The 22,500-nt window shown below is 43.9% G+C and overlaps 1 protein-coding gene across 17 annotated transcripts in view; it reads right to left on the reverse strand.

The window, feature by feature from the left end:
- Window positions 1–22,500, reverse strand: part of LOC133122141 (nuclear factor 1 X-type) — a 142,549-nt gene that overhangs the window by 88,282 nt on the left and 31,767 nt on the right. For 16 of the 17 annotated variants that reach the window (XM_061231898.1, XM_061231890.1, XM_061231887.1 and 13 more), the window contains one exon: window positions 4,991–5,522. In XM_061231898.1, the coding sequence (XP_061087882.1) occupies window positions 4,991–5,522 (532 nt within the window). Of the gene's footprint in view, window positions 1–4,990; window positions 5,523–6,447; window positions 7,131–22,500 lie in introns of those variants that run through there. The other variant, XM_061231891.1, reaches the window with a different exon arrangement.

Here is a 22,500-nt window from a genome sequence, read left to right on the forward strand (position 1 = left end):
TGGGTTTGAGGCTGGCGCTCAGGCGGGCCCTAGCCGTACCCCAGTGCCATATCTGCATTTCCCTGTTCGTCCGTGTATAGCTAGCCAATGTCATGTGGAGGATCAGCAACGGAAGACCAGCGAAAACAGGGGGGAGGACAGTGAACCTTTGGCTTCTGTTCGAGTCTTTCATCAACACTCCGGAACTCCGATTTCAATGGAATAATCTGTTTACCAGGCATTCCACTCGGCATCCTAGCACAAAAGCAAGGAGAGGGGGAAAAAATGCTTTTCCAAATCTGACAAAAGATCCTCGCGCCCTCCGCCAACACACAACCTCCCACAAAGCCACATCCGCGACGCAGGCGCGGGATTAAACCCGCCCGGCCCGGCCCGAAGCGGACGCCGGCCCTTTAATTCCGCCTGTACGATATGTACATTTAAATCATCATTATTTTCAAATGGAGCTGATTTTTTTTTCACTCTCATTAAATAAATGTGGTTCCCGCCACGCCATTCTGGAGTATTTCTCTGTCACTCCCCGAGCTCGGTGCCAGAGCCTCTGCGAGCAGCGTTCTGTTCGCACTCCAGAATTACGCAGTTTGTTCGACGGCCAAGAAAAGAAGGCTGCTTTTTTTTTTTTTAACGACGGTGATGTCTCTCTCTCTTTTTCGTTTTACACACTCGTGTAAGCCGTGCTTTCCCTTCATCCCGACGGCCCGGTGACACCCACTCGTGACGGCGAAGTCGGCCGCCCTAAGACCAGCCTGAAGAGGGGCTTCCTTCTCTCCCCTCTCCCTCTCCCTCTCCCTCTCCCTCTACGCCTCTTCCACCGCAGGCCCTGCCTGTGTGAACGGGGTCTTTGTCTCCCCGCTCCGAGGTGAAGACAGGCTTACAGCATGTCGTGTCCGCTCCGGGCCAAGTCTACTTCAAGCGGGAGAAGTTTTCTGGAGCCACTGCGGTCCAATTCCCCCAACGCGCTCGACCGGGCCTGAACCGTGCCGGACGTCTTTTCGGGGCGCCTCGATTTTCCTTTACCCGAACCCCGGTTGAGAGCAGCCTTACTTCCCTGGCGGCACAGGCAAAGTCACTTGACCTTGTGATATCACTAGGGCCTGTGAACACTCAGGAAATGACTCATTACGGTTTATCTCGATGGAAAAAAAGAATATAAAAATAAACACAATGGAGCTTCAAGCACCTGGTGTTCGCCGTCGTCTCTGCGGCCATTCATTTCATTCAAAGCCAAACAATTTTTCATAAATCAACAAAATTGCTGGTTTGATAAATATAGCTCGATCAAGCATCCTCAGTTTAAATGTGTGCTGTCTGCTGCAGTCGGTCTGCACCAGGCGCCCCAACACAACAGGTCAGAGTTCACTCAGCAGGACAAAATGGCGGCTCCTTTATGGCAGACCTCCTAGAAAATGGCTAAAAATTTTATACTTACCTGTAAGTCTGATGGACATTTATTTTTATACATATATATATATATATATATATATATATATATATAATAACTAGTAATAAGAATGTGTCCAAAATGATTAATATTTGAATAACAATATAAAAACAAAACATGTGAATTTGTGAATTTCCCCATCTTTTATTTAAACCTGTCTTTAAACAGCTATATTAACTGTCAAAAAGATACCTCTAAAAATTCCTCAGAAAATTATATCTACACACAAAATCATGAATAAAACAGTTTTTTTTCTAATAATGACAGGCAGGAAACAACAGACTGAGCTACATTATTTAAACACTAAAGAGGCAGTAGCCTCTTCCTGATACACTCTGGTATTAAAATACCCAATAGCTGGTAACACTGATATCAGCCACTCTGTCCTGCCGGCGGCCATTACAGGTCAAGCAATCGATAGCTTCTGAAAGACTGACACTGTCACTCAGGAGCTAATAATAACCCAGCTCTACTGCTATGGATGGATTTAACCAAACACACACACACACACACACACATACACATACATGTACATATACACACACACCCATGCACACACACACACACACACACACACGCACACACATACATGTATATACACACACACATACCCATGCACACACACACATACATGTACATACACACACACCCGTACACACAAACACACACATACACACATACACATACATGCACATACACACACACACCCATGCACACACACCCGTACACACACACACACACACAAACACACACAAACACACATACACACATATACACATAACCATACATACATGTATACAAACACATATACACATGTACAAACACACGTACCCGCCAATACACACCAGTACATGCACACAGATACACACATACAGGTTTACTAGTGGCTTTTCTCTAGAATTTTAAAAGCGCCATTATTTGGGCCTTTTGTTTGTTGTTTGCATGTTTGTTTGCTTGTTTGTTTGTTTGTTTGTTTGTTTGCTTTTATTACAGATGGAGAGAGGAGGAAGGTGGGTTATTGTTGCGGCAGAAAGGAGGGATTCTTTTGCTGCTCCGGCGTCTGTATGGAACGCGAGAGTAAGCTCTTCAAGATGACAAACACTGACACCAGCCAGAGTTTCCCTGTGGCAGCTTCCCTCTGCTCTCTAAACAAAACCAGGAATCTTCCCCGCACCGAAGGGGTTGCGATTTTTGCCAACCAGAACAATTAGCGCTCAGCTCCTTTGCTTTCCATCTTTATTTTGCCATGTAAACAAAGAGAAGCCGGGGAAGCTAGCTCTTAGCCAGCGAGAAACCAGGACGATGCCTGAGATACGGCACGACTGTTCGCGCGGGAAGTAAAAACAGAGACAAAACCGAATAAAACAAAACAAAACACACACAGAGACAGACAGTAAAAAAGACACAATCGCAGTCTAATAGGCAGTGGCGAATTAAAAGAATAAGATCTTAAAAAAAGAGAACAGTGAAGCGTTGGCACGGGGTGACGCGGCGTCACGGCGTAGCCAACTCTCCGGCTTCCACACCGGGAGCGGGCCTGAGCCGGGGCTATTTGGAGGCAGATAAAAGCGCGAGGACACACTGGATTAGCCAGATAAGATAAGAGCGCGCCGCGGTCCAGATAATGTACAGACGCAGCGCTGTAACACACACCGCAAAGCACTGCACTGACCGGCAACGCGCACACACACACCGTACACAACCGTACACCGCACTGCACTAAAACATGTGCGGTGCTCAGCATCCCCGCTGCAATGGACACCGGCCGGCAGCCAACAGCGCATGTTAATGCATGTTAATGCAACGTCAATGCAACATTGATGCACACTGAATTGAGTGTCCGCTGTACAGCACACTACACCCTGCACTAACGTGACCCGTACCTTGTAACTCTTGCACTGACAGAAAGGCAAACTGAACGTGGCTGCGCTCTAAATGTCAACATTGCCAGTACGTGTGACCTTGTGCACCACAGTAACAGCTCAGACTGGCCCTCCAGCACCGGGGCCACCACAGTGACAGCTCAGACTGGCCCTCCAGCACCGGGGCCACCACAGTAACCGCTCAGACTGGCCCTCCACAGCGGCCCTCCAGCACTGGAGCCGGCGAGCGGGTTCCAGCACGCCGGTTTTACCGCGGACCCTGCAGGGGGGCACCGCATCATCATCAGGCGTCAACAGTGGCCTGGTCACACTGCAGCGTCACGTGACCACCAGGACCAGCGCCCGGGTCCTCAACAACACCCGCACACAGCACAGGCCCTGTAGTACTGTTTATTACTGCCACCAGTATAACTCACACTGCCATCTGCTACACCCGCGGAAATATACTCTGTCAGGACTCAGCTGCCATTACTGCAGTTACTTACTAGATTTGATTTAATTTAAAAATAATGTCGTCTGGTTTGTTATGTGATTTGAAAAGTTCAATGATGAAGTTCATTCAAACACTTCTTATTCAACAGCAGAAATACTCATGCTACATGTATATGATATTGTTATTATATACATTAAATTAAATTAAATGTATATAATAACAATAATGCTGCATTTAATTTCTCAGGGCAAAATATGAAAATTTTATTGAATCAGAACATACTGTAAATATGTCCATAAAGACAGATCTCCACAAGGGAGATTCTGCGCTTAAAACTTACAACAAAAAAATGGAAATGTATACAAAATCAAATAAATTAAATTCAGTAAAATTGTGTTACTTTTTCCTTTTATGAATTAACATGAAATGTCAGAGTAATCAAAAGATATAATAGTGAACAGACATAATTAGTCTGGCATTGTTAACCGGCATTTCGATTATTCGGCCTGGGCTGAAAAGGCTGCCGTACTGTAGTGAAAGCCTGAAAGTTTGCGGCAGTATTTGTAGTGTCTCAGCGTTCTCCCACGCGGCCGTAGTCGCTGGCTGTGGCTGGGGAGAGCGTGTTTCTGTGGCGACAGGCACTGGGGCCGTGTGAACAGAGGCTGGCGCTCCGGCGGACAGAGAAGCCAGACTGCAGGCCGAGACGCCCAACCTCACCGCTCGCCTTTCAAACACCCTGGTATCAGGCCAGCTGTCACCCAGCTTTCTGCGCTGCTAGAGCAGCTCTCCCAACACACACACACACACACACATGTACACACACACACACACACACACCACAAACATACAAATAGTCTGCACAATAATACTCGCCGCACCGGAAAACACTGCGGTAACACAAAGCTAAATATTTTCTGCAGATGTGTACGATTTTTTTAAGACATTTCATACAAGTTTGCACTCCCTGCTGCCGCAAAACTTGTTATTTGTTTTGGTGTTTTTTTTTCCTTCTGGTTTTACCAGTGTTTGTGAGAGGAGAGAATAAAGTTCCACCTGTGTGTTATTTTTTGAATATTTCCCCGGTTAGACAAGCGCCGATAGACGCCGTGTTTGTACGAGCGCGTACGCGCGATCGCGTACGTGTGTTTACGTCACGTTCGCGCGCACCGCCGGGTTCGTACGTACGCCCGCGCGCGTGCGTTGGCGTGTGAGGTCGCGCGGCGGCCGACTGACCTGGCGAGTGGACGAAGTAGGCCAGGTAGAGGTCCAGCTCCTTGACGGACACGCCGATGTGGTGCGGCTGCACGCACAGGCCGTGGTTGGAGCACTGGGGCGACTTGACCAGCCGCTCGCCGTCCGTGCTCTCCAGCGGGCTGCCCTTGAACAGGATGACCATCACCAGGTCCAGCCTCCACACCTTGTCGGCCTGGCGCAGGCAGTCGATGCGCCGGATCTTGCCCTTCTGGTCGGGGTTGGAGAGCACGCAGCAGGGCGGCTTCTTGCCCGTGATGGTGAGCACAAAGTCCTCGCGGAACTCGGGCCGGATGTCCTTGCGGAGCTTGGCCAGGAGACGCGACGCCCACTTCTGCTTGATCTCGGGCTTCTCCCCCAGCAGCTCGTCCTTCACCGCGCGCTCCTCGTCCTTGGACATGCGCTTCTCGTGCTTCTTGAAGTACTTGCGCTTGCGGGCCTGCAGGTTGAACCAGGTGTAGGAGAAGGCGCGCACGTGCGGGAGAAGGGCCTCGATGAACGGGTGAAATTCATCCTGCGGAGGGAGGGAGGGAGGGAAGGGAGGGGAGGGAGGGAGGGACAGGGAGAGAAGAGGGACGAGGGAGAGGAAACACAGTCCGTTTTGACAGTGCGTGGAGAAATAACGCCGGGCTGCCCGAGTGTAAATACCAGCTGAACCGGGCACAGCAAGAAACATTCAAATATTACGTGCAGAAATAATATACTGGCTATTGAACGTGCAAATACAAAAGTAAGGGATGCAGTTACGCTACCGTGAAACAAAATGCACGTAGAACTACAACAACCGAAGCTGAAGTATAATAAAATTAAAATTATTAAAATTTCACATAATAAATAGCAATTGGAAAATACGCCACAAATTTAACAAAAACGAGGTTTGAAAATAAACTACATTTCTTTTGCTGCTATAATTGTTGTCATCATACAAAAATGCAGTATATACGATACACATTTCTGTCAACAAAAGAAATCAAAGGTATTTAAAATTTCGGATATGACCTGTCAAATATGTCGTATTTCAAAACAAAATAAAATGAATAATTAAACGGGAAAAAAACAGACAGATTACTGTATTTGACTACGTACGTAACAGTAAAGACTCTGCAATCCCACGATACCTGGCTACTCAGTAATCTGTGACAGTGGCTAGACCTTACGAGACTGCCACGTACCCTCACCAGCTCTACCGCTGCAAAACCCAGGTCAATGTGCCCTGCCAAAAGTCCTGCTTCAACCATCTTAACCATCTGTACCTTCTTCCTCTCTCATCGCAACTTGTATCTTGCATTTAACCCCCCCCCCTCTCCTCCCACCCCCCGCCACCGCCCCCCCCCCCCACCCCCACCCCCACCCCAAATATTCCAATATTAACAAAGACAAAAAAAAAATCACCACAGAAATATTGCAGATGGAGGAGATACAGACAGCCTGGTAGTTACCATTTTGCACTCTCATCATAAATTCAGCACGTCGATGGTAAACAAAAAAAAGTCTGCTGCCACCACTTCTTTGCTGTTTCAGTCACTTAAGACCAAAAGCTGCAACTATTACTGACGCTTCAACTGGGGAAAAACAGAGAGCTAAGAGGAGACAAAAGAGAAGGAACAGTGGCAAAATGGTAGAAAAAGCTCTAACTGTCCAGCAGAGGCAGGAAAAAAAAGAGGGAAAAAAGACAGTGGAAAAGGGGGGCACAGCACAACTCCAGCGCAAGACCACCGCTGACAGCGCGAGCGGGAAAAGGCTCGTTTAAAAAACAGAGAGAAAGAAAAAAGAAAAGTTGTGTCGCGCCCGTACCCCAAAAAAAAAAAAAACGACAAATTATAAAATCACTTAAAATAGATGCGCTTGCTTTTTCGCTTTTCGTGTACGTATGTTTAAATATGTATTAAAAAAAAAACCCGGCTAGCGGAGACGGACGGCGGTTGGCAGAGCGGTGCGTGGTGTTTGCTCAGATCTGTGGGCCCAGCGCGAGACTCGCAGCGCGAGCGGAGAGCGGGGGGGTGCGGAGCGCCGAATGTGGAAAAAAAAAAGCAGAGGACCGAATCAGTGTTGGACGAGCGTGCTCGACCGCTGGCAAACCCGACCGCAGCTTCTTTTTTCCCCTTTCTCTCCAACTCTATCTCTCTCTTCCTCTCCACGTTCCTACCCTAACCATTGCCTGAGTCTTTGCCAACGCGAGCTGGGCCCACCTATTTGGCACCGAGACGCCTACGACTCAGCCAATGCGCTCGCTTCGAGAGCTGAGAGGGAGGGAAGAGAGAGGGAGGGGAGCGGGGGGGTGGGGGGGGGGGCCTGCTGGTGGAGAGAGAGAGAGAGAGAGAGAGAGGGGGGAGAGAGAGGGAGAGAGAGAGGCAGAGCGATACCGAGAGAGAGAGAGAGAGAGAGAGAGAGAGAGAGAGATAGCGTGCAGTTCATACAGAAGGCACAGATTTTGCCAAATTGACAAGTTCCTATCTAACGCACAGGCAAAGTCCAGAGGATATTAATTTTATATGCACCAATCCCAGCTCTCCCCCCCCCCCCCCCACACACACATCACCACCAGGGCCACCCCACCACCTCATCCCTCCACCCCTCCCCCTCCCCCCCCTCCTCCCACTCCCCCCACCCCCTCCTCGCATTACACCACCTTGGCACAGGATGGCATGAGAAAACACAGCCCCAAAATCCCACTAGACCCTCAAACCAGCAGCTGCTCCCGGATTTACCACACAAACAAAGAGGGGTAAAATAATATCTCCCCCAAATTCACCCAAAAAAGTGGCCTATTTCAAAATTCTCACACACACAGATGCGCGCACACGCACACACACACACACACACACGTGTATGTGCAGTCATTTAATTCATATACATCAGAGGGAAGCAGAAATAAATAAACACAAGTTCATAGGAAGGGAAAGAACCAAATCACAATGAGAAAATGCCAAAAAATGTGGTGGAAAAAGATCAGCCGTTCACAATGGGCATGTACAAATGCAAGTGCAATTCCGCCATTCGCAACGTAATTCTGCGTAGACGTGAACAATTCCATTTTATTCTCAAAGCCAGACTGAGGATATTAGACGACATTAATATTTTATTTTCCTCTATTTATTGTCTTCTGCACAGGCCCTTTCATGGTTTATTTGCTTGTTTACTGGTTTTCATGATTTTTTTGGTCCTAGATTTTTCATTATTTTTCAGAGTGAAGCTGTTCTCTTTAGGCTCTGGGACGTGTTTCTGAACGCATCAGGAACTCTTCTTTCACACCTGCAACCCTGTCCGTCGCTCAATCTCATCTCCAGGTGCAGAAAGAGCGGGTCACTGTAAATTCACTTATAGAGACGGGGGGGGGATACTGTCTACTGCATCGGCAGATCAAAATGCAGTAAATTCAACTGCAGCCCTCTATCCCAATATTATACGAAAACACTAACAGAAACGATTACGATTGTTATGGCCCGCGTTAACATTTTCCAGGTTTTACTGCAATGGCACAATGCGTTCAGCTGCACCACACTGAGGAACATTTGCACTTTTGGTTTTGTCTGAAGTTCTGCATTGGCATGGAGGTCTTTCAGAGCTCTGGCTGACCTCCCTGGATGAATAAGGCACAGCCTTTTATCCAACATTTAGAGTTAATAATGCCCATATACATGTACGCAAATTAATAAATGAAAATGCGCCAAAGTGCTCCTCACGGTGAGAACAGGAGTATGAAAGCAATACATTTGGATGTTATTTTTCGTTTAATATTTTTAAACACAACTATATACTCATTGAAACTCTGTTTTGTTTTTTGTTTCTGTAGAGAAATTTTGTTTCTACCCTCTCAAAAAGAAAAAAAAAAAGAGCAAATAAAGGCAATGCACGTAATAATGTTCCAATAAAAGACTAATACCGCTGGCTTATTATTGACCATCAGATCCTCATGTTAATTCCTCGCTGAGCGACAGCCAGTCTCTGAACGCTGTACAAAGGATAAAAGATGACTGCTGCACCAAAGCGACATCAAACCCAACACAGACTGCGTGTCTCCCCCCCCCCAGCACGACGGCCCAGCCGTCCACCGGCACAGACGGAGTCCGGTCTGGACCAACACACGCACAACACAACCAACAGCAGCACAGCCGCGCGGAGGAGAGAATGAGAAGAGAAAGAATAAGAAATGAAAGAGAGAGACAGCACATGAAGGGGGGGGGGGGAGGGAGGCGCGTGGAGGCGCTGGGGAGAGAGGGGGCCTTGCTGGCCTCGGTTAAAGGAGCGGAGGAGAAGCCCCAGGAGAAGCTCTTGGTGGGGGCAGTATGGCTGCCACTTGGTGACACGTCTCCATGGCTGCTGCGGTGGTGGAGGGTCGATCCACATGCGACAGCAGCGTGAGTTTGACCGCGCGGGAAAGGACAGTCATGCCTAACCCCGAAATCAGCTGTGGAACAGAACCCACAACACCTGCACAACAGGACCAGGGCTGTGCGAGGGCTTCACCTCCATTTCGCTAAAGAAACTGCCTGCATGTGGCACTCAGTCCATGAGAATTCATGCAAATAACTCAAAGCTCAAATCAAGTAACAAGAGATTACCAGCTCACTCCATTCAATAACACATTTGAATGTAATGATTGCTATTAAGCTCACCACTCCAGTAAAGCTATCAGTAAAGGTTACCTCAGGCAGTAATTCCTATTATTTCTTCCTCAGATAATGTAGCTAATGTATCACTTCAGCTGGACCTGTGCAGCATGCTGATTAAACAAAAAAATAAATAAAATAGCTAAATACATAAATCGTCCAGAAGAAAGTGCAGTTTTTCCAGATGTTTCCATTTAATTATTGCAACCATGAACTTTTTTTAACGATTTTGGCACTGCTCTGGGTCTCCTTGACACCCTCACATTAAGGCATAATTGCATAAATTACAATGAGCAGTATCTATAGCAGAGAACTCTGCGTTACTTTATTTAAAATGCTTGTCTAATTCTCTGGAGATTTAGTTTCCTTTTCTAAGACGGAGACACGAGGCTGCATTACTCTCTTGGCTGCTGCGATCCGGTGGGCGCCGCCGTGCTGAGGCGGAGGTGTCTCCCTGCTTCCATAGTTTCATATTAGAGCGCATGTTATCTCCGATTCTTAATCGTGACCTTTGTTCAGGCGGGAGGAAACTCCTCTTTCCTTTGCTTTCGTTTTTACAATAAGAGGAGGGACGGCGAAAGAGTGAGGGGGGAAAACTTCCCGTAAAAACCCATTTACCCTGTCGCCTGCTTCTGGCCACTGTTTATGAAACGAGATAAAAGAAAAGTAGCCTTTGGGAGGGGCAGTCGTCTAACGTTCAGTCATTGGACTAAAGATTTAGAATTTCACATTTTAGAAAATACAGACCAATATAAATTAGTATATTCCTCTCCGGTTCTCGAGCAGACAGCTTTAAGAATTAGTACTACTTCGTAGATTTTCTACACTTAAAAATCCTATTTCTCAGTAGTAATATTGTAATGCTTTATATGAACTATGAATATAGGCCTAATGCCAATTAATTCAAGCAGGCCTGCAGAACAAAATGTCATATCGTTTCAGCTGCGAAAAAGCTGTTCAATGGGTAAGAACGAGCCGGCCTGTTTAATATCGGATTTGTGCAGGTAGTAAAGCCTTGGACTTTGTACAAAACAAACACAATTGCTCAAATAAAAAAAGGTCACACAATCGCTATGATCTAATTTCACATGAGAGCGCAATGATACCTGTTTATGAATGTTTGGATAACTTCGCCTGAATAGCACAAAAAATGAGAAAAATGCGACGTGGAAATTAAAACTCAGCAAAATACCTCCGAGCAAGGGTGAGCTTTATAATGGCTACAAAAAGAAAAAGAAAAACAAAACAAACTAAAAAAAACAGTGCAGATGGAAAGTAAGATGTTTTAAGGCCCGATACATTATTAGTTCTCCCAATGTACAGCCTTTCTCTGCCTGCTCTGCTAAAATAGTTTAAGTGCACTGAAGTTGTCAGCCCCTCTCACCCTATATACCATCAAGAAACCACAAAAAGGAACATATATCTTCTGGAAAAATAACGGGGGGAAATCCTCACCTCATAGTGGTACTAAGGGCCAGGTATGCAATTACCTCCAATATCACCCGTGTGAAGCAGATTTCTGTACAAAGTGAACGCAGCACACATTGGTCCAAAATACAATTTGCCTTTCATAGTTTACTGTGCTTAAAACAATAGAATATTTTACTATATTCTAAATTAAATATTAGAATATAGTAAAATATTTAAGCAACTGAAATATCACAGAACATGATTTTCAGCTGCATGTATGAAATGTATTTTTATTTAATTTTTTATTAACCGTCATTTATACAGGGTAGGTTGACTGAGCACTGATGCTCTTTTGCAGTAACGCCCTGTTAGTGCAACCCCGCCCCCCCTCACTTGGATAATATGATGAAAGTCAAACTTAATAATAAAGTATATAAAAAGACATGCAATATATTGAAACGCAGACCAACATGACGAGGCGGCAGCTGAAAGTTTGGAACTGCCGTTTGCGCTACTTCATCACAATTATAGTCAAATTCATGCCTAAATTAATAACAACAGCACTAAATCTAACTCAATATAGAAAAATGCTACACAAAACAAAAGTATTAAACTACATTTAAACCCCAAGCACTAAAAACATCTTCTATTATAAGCAAGTCTTTGTTTCTTTGTAATAACGTCCATGCCGTGCCAGATAACGTGAAGGGCCCAGCATTACTTAGAGCCAAAGCACAGTTGCAATGTCTATTGTTATATTTTCAAGACTTGTAGTGGCAAATTAATGGACTAGTATAAATTTTAAAGTGAGACACCTACATTTCATACTATAACAGGTACTCTATCATAATCTCTACCTCAACATCAAAAACAAGTTTAACCGTGACCTCTCCTTGGTAGGATGTCTTGAGTACATTTAGGTATTTCAAACCACAGCCTCAGCCGTGCATCCTTGAAAAACGGCATTCTAAAACGGTTTAAGTAAAGGCAATTTAGTCTGTAAATTATACTACCTGATGCAAATCTATTTTATATTTAATTGTAAAGCTATTGTATGTTTTATAATGAGCATATAGGGAAAAAATTTATTTATATAATAAAAAGCAAGATAATGCATGTACTTTTACTTTCAAAACTGAGCAGTGTTACAATACTAATACACATTAACATATTAACTTGGTATACATTTTTAATTAGCCTGCATGTCTCACACCAAATAATTATTTACCCTAGGCTTGTATGTAATTATTTAAAGAAATACATACAATTCTGAAATAATCTGAAATTGAAATTAATCATAAACTTGAATTTAATTTAATTTAATTGTGGATGATTACAATTCAGTAGCCTGGCATATAAAAAAAACAAAAAAAAAACAACAACTGACAATTATAAATGTTTTAATGAGCTTGATTTGTGGGAATATATTAGGACATTCTTTTTCAAAGTAATTCAATTAAAATTAATATGAAATTAACTTCAAATATTCGCTACAAGCAGTATTGGAATGTTTATATACCCTTATGCAGTGCTTCCAAATTTAAAGTGAAATTCAGTTTAATTTTCACATTTCACCTTATTAAAAACAAACTAGCATGCTTCAGTTCTATCTAAAGCCTTGGGAATGCACAAAATAAACTGTACCTGACCTAGTAAACCAAATGGTGTTTGTTTGTTATTAGGAAATAAAGTTTGTTGCTCCAGACTAAAGTTTATTCATGCTAAATCTCATAGTTTAACTTTCTGAAACTTTCGCAAACTCAACTCGTCTATAAACGGCGAAGGGCAAAGTGCCGTGAGGCCATTGACTAAGCCTATTTGTCTTAAAAGAAATGCTTCAGCCGGCCAGCCGAAGCCAGACTTGTCAGTAGCAATTAATTTCGCAAGAAGTAGCACACCTCTCTGAAATGTCGTTCAGTTTAAGGTGAAGGTACCATTGGCAATATTTATAAATGGTGTGCTCCATTGGCAAGGTCAGTCTATCAATGTATCGATACTATATCTCCTAATGGAACTTACAATATGCATAAAACTGGAGCTTAAGCAGAAAAATTATGAAATTGTCAAGAAGAAGAGGAGAAAGAGAAAGAGACAGAGAGAGAGAGAGAGAGAGAGAGAGAGAGAGAGAGAGAGAGAGAGAGAGAGAGAGAGAGAGAGAGAGAGAGAGAGAGAGAGAAATAGCCTCGGCATTTTAATTTGTTTTAAAATAGTTGTTTTATAATTTCCATGAATGAAAGTAAAATATACATATTTATAACAGTATTTCTAAATATATTTATTATAGCAACACTTGCCAAGCGATTTTAATCTTTGTTGAAATGTACAAAAATAAGTTTCAGGCATCAGGTAATACTAATTACTTGTTGTAAACCTGCTCAAGTAGAGCTTTTGTTCATAGTTTATCTAGAATTTGATTATTCATTATAAATGAAAAATAATTATATAGGCAATTGTAAAATTGTGCTTATTATAATGTAAATTACTTTAACAGGCAATGGACGTATTTTAAATTAGTTCAGCCATAGGGTGTTACCCTTACCAAACTATTAGCTTTAGTTACTGTAAATATATTGTAATACACAATATTACCAGCAAAGCCTTTATATTTTATTAGCCATAAATCAAAGTTCTAGCCAGTGTTGCAGGAGAAACTCTTAAAAGCATTACACCTACATTCCAGATAATAAAACCGATTCAATTCAGAAAATGTGGATTACTTGGCTGCCATAAAAATGTTCATTTTTATTCTTGTGTGACAAATGTTAAAGAATGAAAAGACAAATGATCAAGAGTTAGTAATAAGTCGACTAGTCCTGTTAAGAACAACACAAAAATAAAAATACAAAAAATATATGACAATATATTATGTATTTTACGTGTAAATATAGCATTTGTATACGTGCATATTGTGTGATATGACATGCAAATATGTCAATGGAAAAAGTAAGAAGTCCTAGGCCTGCTGAAGTTTAATTTGCGGTGTTAAGTTCCTCTTAGGCACAACATTTTAATGTGAAGTCAAATGTAATTACGTTCTTACTTGCTACAAAATAAATAATACATATATTAATATAATACACATTTACAATAATAATATGGAGGACAATATCCAACCCTGTTAGTGCCAGTTTATGGCATTTGTTGCATGTTAATGTTGAAGCAAACGTTTTTTATGCAGTAGCACTAATTCCAAGTGCTGTTGTCAGATAGAGCTTTATATACTGTAAGCCTCAGATTGTGTTGTATTAGGTCTCTTCGTACAGGTCTATATGTATAATAATACCTACGTGTACACTGAGACCTTTTATTCCAATGTAGAGAACAAAAACCCTTGGTGAAATATCCACTGTGCTCCAATGCATTATTGCGGACAGACCAGATTGCCTTTAATGTTAAACATGTGCAAATGCAGAAGTATTATTCAGCAATTAATTTGAATTCTCAAACAGATAGAAAAAAAGAGTAATTTCTTTATTTTTCTTATTTAAATAAAAAAGAGGCGAGACAAATAATTTTCCCAATGTTAAAACCTGTTTTGAGGTTTGCATGTTCCAGACGATTATTTTACGGTACCAGACGTGTCTTTGGAACTCCTTACCGTTTCATAAAAAACGTTTTATAGAATTGATATAATATCGATATATGGCAATTGATATACGTAGTGCAAGTACTTGAGTAAAAACGGCTATCATTATTAAAAGAAATGGACAATAACATGTTTTCTCTGCGTTGTTAGCAAGGGCCTGATACGCTAATACGTCACCTTTACAAAAAGGCTCCAGACAAGTAGAAGAAGTAGAAAGAAGTAAAAAATGAGACAATTCAATATTCAATATTCAATATATCTTTAGGCCTGATCGCTGAAAAAAGGAAAGACCCAGATAAGCACTCTTCGAGCTGGAATTCTTCATCTGTGTAGCAGGTTTCGAGATTACTGCATCTGTGAATCTTGGACCGATTCAATCCAACCACTCTGTGTGCTTAGTCCTTTACTTTGATCAACAAATTATAACCACATTTTTGTATATGTTTTACACAGTATTATGAGCTAATCTGTCACTGAGGGAAAAAGCAAATCAAACAAATGTAATTATTTAGCAAAAGTCAAAGACGTTGCAATTATATTGGAAAAAAAAGACATAAATGTAGGCATAAGAGAGTATTATGGAGACATTATTTAACACAATTGTTCTGGACTTCTGAACACTGTCACTCATGTCACATACACTGGCAACCGGACACAGGGATACTCATTAAGATGAAGGAAAATGTAGGATTAATTAATAGCAGGATGTTGATTGGTTGAATATTGATACTTTGGCCACCGTGATTCCAGGGAGTGAGTACTTTGAAAGCAGTTAAATTTGACAAATACTTCCAGAAAGATGGAAATGGAGGATTGAATGTTACAAGCCTCCACTAATCCTGGGAATCAAAATGGTGAAGTCATCATCATTAGAACTGGTTGCAACCACAGTGATAATCTTTTCACCACTGAACCCAGAGGAAAAGAATAACTTTCCAGCCTGTTTTTCCCCGGGTTTAGATATGGTTTATGTAGCAAGGAGTGCCAGGAAGAAGCTGGGATTTGTGGGAAATGTGGGCTTTAGGGCGATGTTTTGATTAAATTACGTGCCTATTTACATCACATACAATTCTTTATTTCCTAAAACAATCGTTCATGATTCTGTAACCTAGATGTTTCAATGTGGTCATAAAATGGGGCCAATAACTGCTGAAATGACAGAGAATTGAAGATTTTATGATTTTAAGGTGGCGAGAGCACGGGGTAAAGTCTCTTTGTGCGCTGTGTAGAAGTGCCGACTCGGGGTAAAGGGCAAGTAGCTGTAAAATCTGTTTTTGGGAGGAGGACAGAGGCTCCTCTCAGAAGGGGCACGTGGAGTCGGCACAGATAGAGGACATTTGGGTAACAGAAGAGAGTCATGCCCTTCCATCGGTCCTTAAAAATATTTTATACGAAACACATTAATGCGCGAAAACCTGCCAACATGTGGGTTTTTACAGGGGGTGTGGTCACTTTAATGGGCCACATTAACTCCCTTCCTGCCATGTGCCCTGTGCCTAATAACCCCCTCTCCCCCACCACAGAAAGAGGCCTGAGCTCATCACAACCTGCCGGCCCCTCGGCGGTGAACACCTTGAACACACACGCTCTGTACCTGCCCGTGTGAGCTACAAGCCTGCTACATGTTCATACACACTTCAGAATTAGAAACCATTTAAAAACCAGGTTTAAAAACTGACAAAAAGGATTCGATATTTTAAGGTTCATACCTCTCACATACCGTGATCACATATAACTGTCAAAATTGGCAGACAGCTTATGAGAAACAAACTATAAATTGCTTCTCTTTAAAAATAAAGGTGTGCACTGCTTTATAATAATAATAATAATAATAATAATAATAATAATAATAATAATACAAGTCATCACTGGTTGGAGGTATAGTAATAGCATGATGAGTGGTATAAAACAGAGGATTGTTTCTGCTTTTACAAATGTAGTAAACTGCTCCTGGTTCATTGACCAAAAGACAGAACTTCACTTCCGAGCCCTCTTCTACTTCTTCTTCTTCTTCTTCTGGGAAAATGTTTGAGTGTGACACCACTGGCACCTTACAGTGCCAACTTTGGAAAAAGCTGTCCCAACTCCTCAAAAGAACAGGTACGTGCAAGCTACAGTAACCACCTTTTTCTGTTCAATAGCTTTTGTCCAATAGCTACACAACGTTACGGGTTTTGGCGGCTGGCGAAACCGAAGGCCCGGTCGGTTAGAAGAATAACAGCACTAATAAAAAGACCTGCATAAATGCATTGATTAAAATCAGGGGGCAAAGTGGACTGTGGCTGCCCTGAATTCGGGCCACCTTATTAGAATGTGTATAGGTCTGAACCGCCGTGCCGCCATGTTGGCGTGTTCTTGAGCGCTTGCCCACACACACCCCACCCTGCCAAGACCCCGGCCCCGCCCGGGCGCGCTGGGAGGACTGTGGGTCCACTGTGCTGCGAGACTCCGTCCCGCCACCTCCACGTTCCCGCGCGAGGCGCTCATTCAAAAGCGCTCCCGGAGAGGCGCAGCTAAACAAACACACAACCTGCTCCCAGCACGGGAACACGCTGGCAAACACACACCGACGCACTGGCTGCCGCCTGCTAACGCACCGCTCTCATGCGTTAACACGCAAGGCTCACACGCACCGCAAACATTCTCATCCCACCGTTCGGGAGGATACACGTCGTGCTCCAGGTATCAAGCATGTTATACACGATTCCGCTCACAGGTTTTTCTATCTTGAAATTATAGTTTGATATTTTGAGCAGCAGCTCAGCAGCAGAAGTTGCCCCTCCATGTATCCATGACCACAACAGGAGGAAGGGAAGAGAGTGTACAAAATCGTATTTCCCTCAAAAAAACCTTGACCTTGCAGTGATGGAAGTGAAGAGGTAGAGATGTGCTGTAGATCACATAACTCAAAGCAAACGACTGGTTTGCATATTTGTAATGCAGCCTCAAAAATGCGCAATGACTTACAATTAGCTGCCTAAGGAAATGTGCTTTTGCATACCATTTTTAAATATATAACTGCATCATGCAGTTTCCGTTCCCATGCACTTGTGTTTCGGTATGACACGTCTGAATGTATGCAATGTAATTGTGTGATAAAAACACTGTGATATTTCCAGCACATCAAACCAGTTTACTCCTGTGAGTTCCATACTCTCCACATCCGTGCAGTTATATTAAAACAATCAGGACAGATTGCATCTCCACTACATGCTTAAACACAAAGATTGTGGGCTGAGATTATAATATTCTTCACTGGAAAGTATCAGGGCCGCATACTCAGCCTTTACTTTTACATCCTTTTTTAAACTCATCTTTTTTCAACTTGCTTGTTAGTCTCTGTAATTACTGTTTTCTTTTCCTTTCATCCATGTTACTCCTCTAGTGTGCCCTGTTTTTAGCTCTTTCGGTACAATTCCTCACTTGACTATACTTGTTCTTTACTTCTATTGCATTGTCTAAATAATGCTTTTTTTATATAATAATACAAATTATTAATAATAATAATTTTTATTATTATAATAATAATAACATAATCACTTCATAAGAAAGGACGGCTGGGATATGCAATCTGTAGTCATCACCACTCCAGCTATGGTGCAAATCAGCCTTGAATCTCCCGTAATACAATTGGCTGTAATGTTAATGTCAATACGATAATACCCAAGCATTATCCCTATAACTATTTTGCTTAGTCATTACTCTGATTAAACGGGATTAAAAAATAAAGCACGTGAGGCAGAAATATCATTGACATTCTGAATTGTTTGGAATTATCTCAGTTTCCAGAGCGACGCGTTACTATGTGTGAATGTCTGGAAGCCATTTGCGGTCGCTGCGTCATGCTCCGTTGTAGAAGGCACCAGCATAGGGCTGTGGAAGTATCAGGACCAGCACACACCCTACAGTCTGTCCTCACAGACTGCGCACGGTCTCCACGGCACCGCCATCCAAGAGCCGAGAGTCCACACGCCATTATCACAATAATAATGATATTACCGATAGAGACCAGAGAAACAACAGCAGCAAGAGCAGTGGTAGTAACACTGCGGGACTTATTCTGCCGGCACGTAGAGTCAGCGCGCTGCCACGCCATTTATATTGTTCGGGCTGTCTTTTCTTCTCCTCTCTGCACTTTGGAAAAAGGAGGTAAAATGGCAGCCAGTTCTGCACAGCATTTGGCAGGTCTGAGCGAGACGGGCCACATCTGCGCCGTGCGCCTCGGTCAAATTTCAAGATGAAGTTTCGACACATTATTCACGTCCGGTCATTTTAAAAATACATTTACAATAAATTCATTAAGATATAGAGCTGTAGCTTTGCACACATATGCCCCTTGATGTTACTTAGAATTTACAATAGCTTTGTCCACCATACTGAATTTTCCACCATTTTGAAAAGGCACATAACGCGGAAGCAAGATATTTCAGTCGAAGCAGTTTGTCAGCCGTCCAGTTTGTGCAAATCCAGTTTGTACAAATCGACAAATAGTATCTGGTCTCAACAACATCAGATGTCTTAAAGTCATGTTTTTACCACAAAATCATGTCTGCCACAAGCCAATCAGTTGTCATATTTACTGTATTTAAAACATTCTGCTCATAAGGAATCATTTTGCCTCCTGGTCTGTTATATTGTATTTTCCACCATTTTTGAATATAAAAAACAAATATCGTGAACCATTTGGCCTATCGAAATGTAAACAAAACAGCAGAACCGAGCTCTATCAAAATTACGAAGGAATAGTTAATTTATAGAAAAAAAGAAATCGTCTACCACGGGCCAAAGGAATGCAGCCAGCAGCTTAATATCATTCTTGTATTATGCTTTTTTCTTTTATTTACTGGCAGAGTCTTAATGTCAGAATGAACTATGCACATTTAAATCACAGCGCTTGTGGGATATTTTTTACTCGTCTCTCCCATTAAAGCAGTCATGACCGCCAGCGGCCATTTTGTGCCTGGCCCTGGGGCGAGGGCAAGCTTGCAGCTATATTTATTACTGTTATTACCACTGCTGCATGGCAAAATATTACATCCGTAATATTTCCTCATTTGTATTTTCCCCGACAGTGTTGAGAAACAGGAGCTACCTAAAAAGGCTGTCAGCATATTGAGGGTGAAGCAGGAGGAGACAAGGCGGACAGCTGCAGTGCTTTTGGTCTGCAAGCTGAGATGAGGTGATGTATAATAAGATGGGGGCGCATCGTCGGGGGTTCATGCGGGGACAGGAGAGTGCTGAGACTGCCCCGGCACCCCTGCCTCCTGAGGTCACGGGAGAGGCTGTTTGGAAACACGACCCCAGCGCTACCTGCTGACAGCGTCTGCGTGTGCGACAGGGCGCGTCTGCGACACACAGCCGCACGCGGCCGCCCCAGCGCCGGCCCCCGGAACAGCGTCGGCCCCGGCCCTATCTCCGTGAGCGCGTTCAAACCCCAACGTATATACTGACACATACATTTCACAGCGACGCACCATTTCAAATATATTTGAATATAATTATCCAATGTTTTGTGGAATTGCGATATGTTTTTTCGATCCCGAAAATTCAATTCAAGGTATTCTATTGAAATGCACACCAGTTCCGTAGGTGGAGCCAGACAGCGACATCAGAACAATGTGTACACTCGGTTCATTCCAATGGGACATTCTGTGCGCTTATTTAAGTAGCATCTGAAAGCCAGCATAACTATTTTAGTCCTATCCGGGAGGCTGTCGGATAACACTCGCTCTACGTGACCCCATAAAACTTTAAATCCCGGCAGAATGACATAGGCTCAGAGGACAAACACCGCTACAGCAATAGTCCCGTAACCCGACACGCGGTATTAGAAACGCGGACGGTGAAGCTAATTTCATAAAAAAGGTGACATTTATTAATCTAAATGCCATGTAAGTACTGTAGTTGAGTTCAGTTATATTTCATATTGTATTCACATAACAAAAGGTTACATTGTGATCCTCACGCTCCATCAAGTTGAGAGGATTAAATGGAGGATTAAAAATTTCCATAACAGACCTGCAAATGGTCTTAGTTTTACTATTTATTTGATTAGCAGTCATCCTTATCCAGGCCAACACGCACAGATTTTTTTCGACGCACAAATCCATTAAACAGCCTGATATTTGCTGATATTTTCTTTGATGGAGGGTATGTAATAATGTGTTAAAGTGAAAAGCCTTTTCAGTTATAGCCAATAGCAGAGATGACGAACACCGCGCCTGAAGACATGGTGCTTCTCCTAAAAAAAAACCCCGCCCCCCGTCCCCACCCGACACTACATCACTGGAAATGACCAGCGCTCTGATTGACGAGGTGTAAACTGGAAGGCGCTTTTCATGTGTCATGGTGACCACACTCAGGGACGGGCAGTGTTTCCTTTCCCTCCTGCTGGCCTCCGGAGCAACTGAGGACACCGGCCCCCGTGCCCCGCGACGCCAGCACCCCGTTCTCAAACACTGCGATGGCTGACGCCCTGAAATATCACCACCAAAAATAAACATCCTTTTCGCTCCACAAACGCCGAGCTCGCTCCAGCTGCGGGGTTAGCATGCAGGGAGAGGTTAGCATGCAGCCTGGCTCTCCGCTGCTCTTTCGAGAGAGGGACTGTTTGGGGGCAGGTCACTGAGTCCCAGGTCCATCTGAGCCCCAGTTGTTGCGGTGGTATTTTCACCGCGGCTGGGCTCATGAATGCGCAGGATTCCCCGCTGAGGGAGGCGGGGGATTCCATGAAAGGTCAAGTAGGCAGTGTCCGTCAGACGAGGGGTGGGGCGGGCGCTGAGGGCGGGGGGTACGAAGGGGGGTACGGAGGGGGGTACGGAGGGGGGGACCGCCAGCGCCTCACCGTGAGAGTCACCCCTCAGACGCGTGTTTACAGACGCGCGCGCACACGTGCACACGCGGGCGCGCACACACACACATCCGCAGGCAAAAACACACACACGCACGCGGCCCGCATGCACAGACACACACACACTCACGCGGTCCGCGCGTGCGTACGCGCACAAACCGGCACGCCACAGCTGCGCTTTCTTAATCTTAAACTTAAGACGCAAAATAAAGGCGAAATCTAGCAGATAACCAGTCCAGATAGTCTTCCAGCTACGCTGCCAACAGCCCGGGTCCCGCTCTCTCAGAACAAGGGATGCTCTATTGACTGAATTTTCCCCCTCTCTTTTTCTCACTCTTTCTTTTCTTTCTCCAGTCTCCCCTCTGCCAGTCGGGAAGGCGAGGTGCCAACCCTTTCCACAGCCGGGCACGGAGCCCTGCCCTTTATGCAAATGTCTCGCCACCAGCCCAACTCACACACCCCTCCTTCCCTCCCTCCAGGTCTCTCTTTTCTTTCTTTCTAGCCTCTTTCTCTCTCACTCCCTCTGTCTCGCACACTCTCTCTCTCTATCTCACTCTCTCGCCCTATCTCACCCTCACTCCCTCTCTCCCTCTATCTCTCTCCCTCTATCTCTCACTCGCTCACTCACACTCTCTCTCCCTCTCACTCTCTCACTCTCTCCATCTCTCTCACGCACTCTCTCTCCCTCTATGTCTCTCAAACACACTCTCACTCCTTCTCTCTCCCTGTCTCACCCTCTCCCTCTCACACACTCTCTCGCTCTCAGACACTCTCCCTCTCTCTCTCTCTCTCTCAGACGTCCTCAGCCAGACTCTGCAGTGCTGCAGACTCATTCCGGGCACATCCTTCCTGTCGGCCAGTTCTTGTATCTATTCGTGCCTCACACACAAAAACCCGACAGACCGAAACATACTCCCACTCTCCCCCTTTTCTTCACTGTAGTACTCAAACACAATTGCTCATAAAAGCGTCCACGTTGGGCACTGTTACATCTATCACTTTCCAGTAACTCAGTAGGTGTTTATACAGTACAAGT

This window comes from Conger conger, chromosome 2, assembly GCF_963514075.1.
Source record: "Conger conger chromosome 2, fConCon1.1, whole genome shotgun sequence".
NCBI lineage: Eukaryota > Metazoa > Chordata > Actinopteri > Anguilliformes > Congridae > Conger > Conger conger.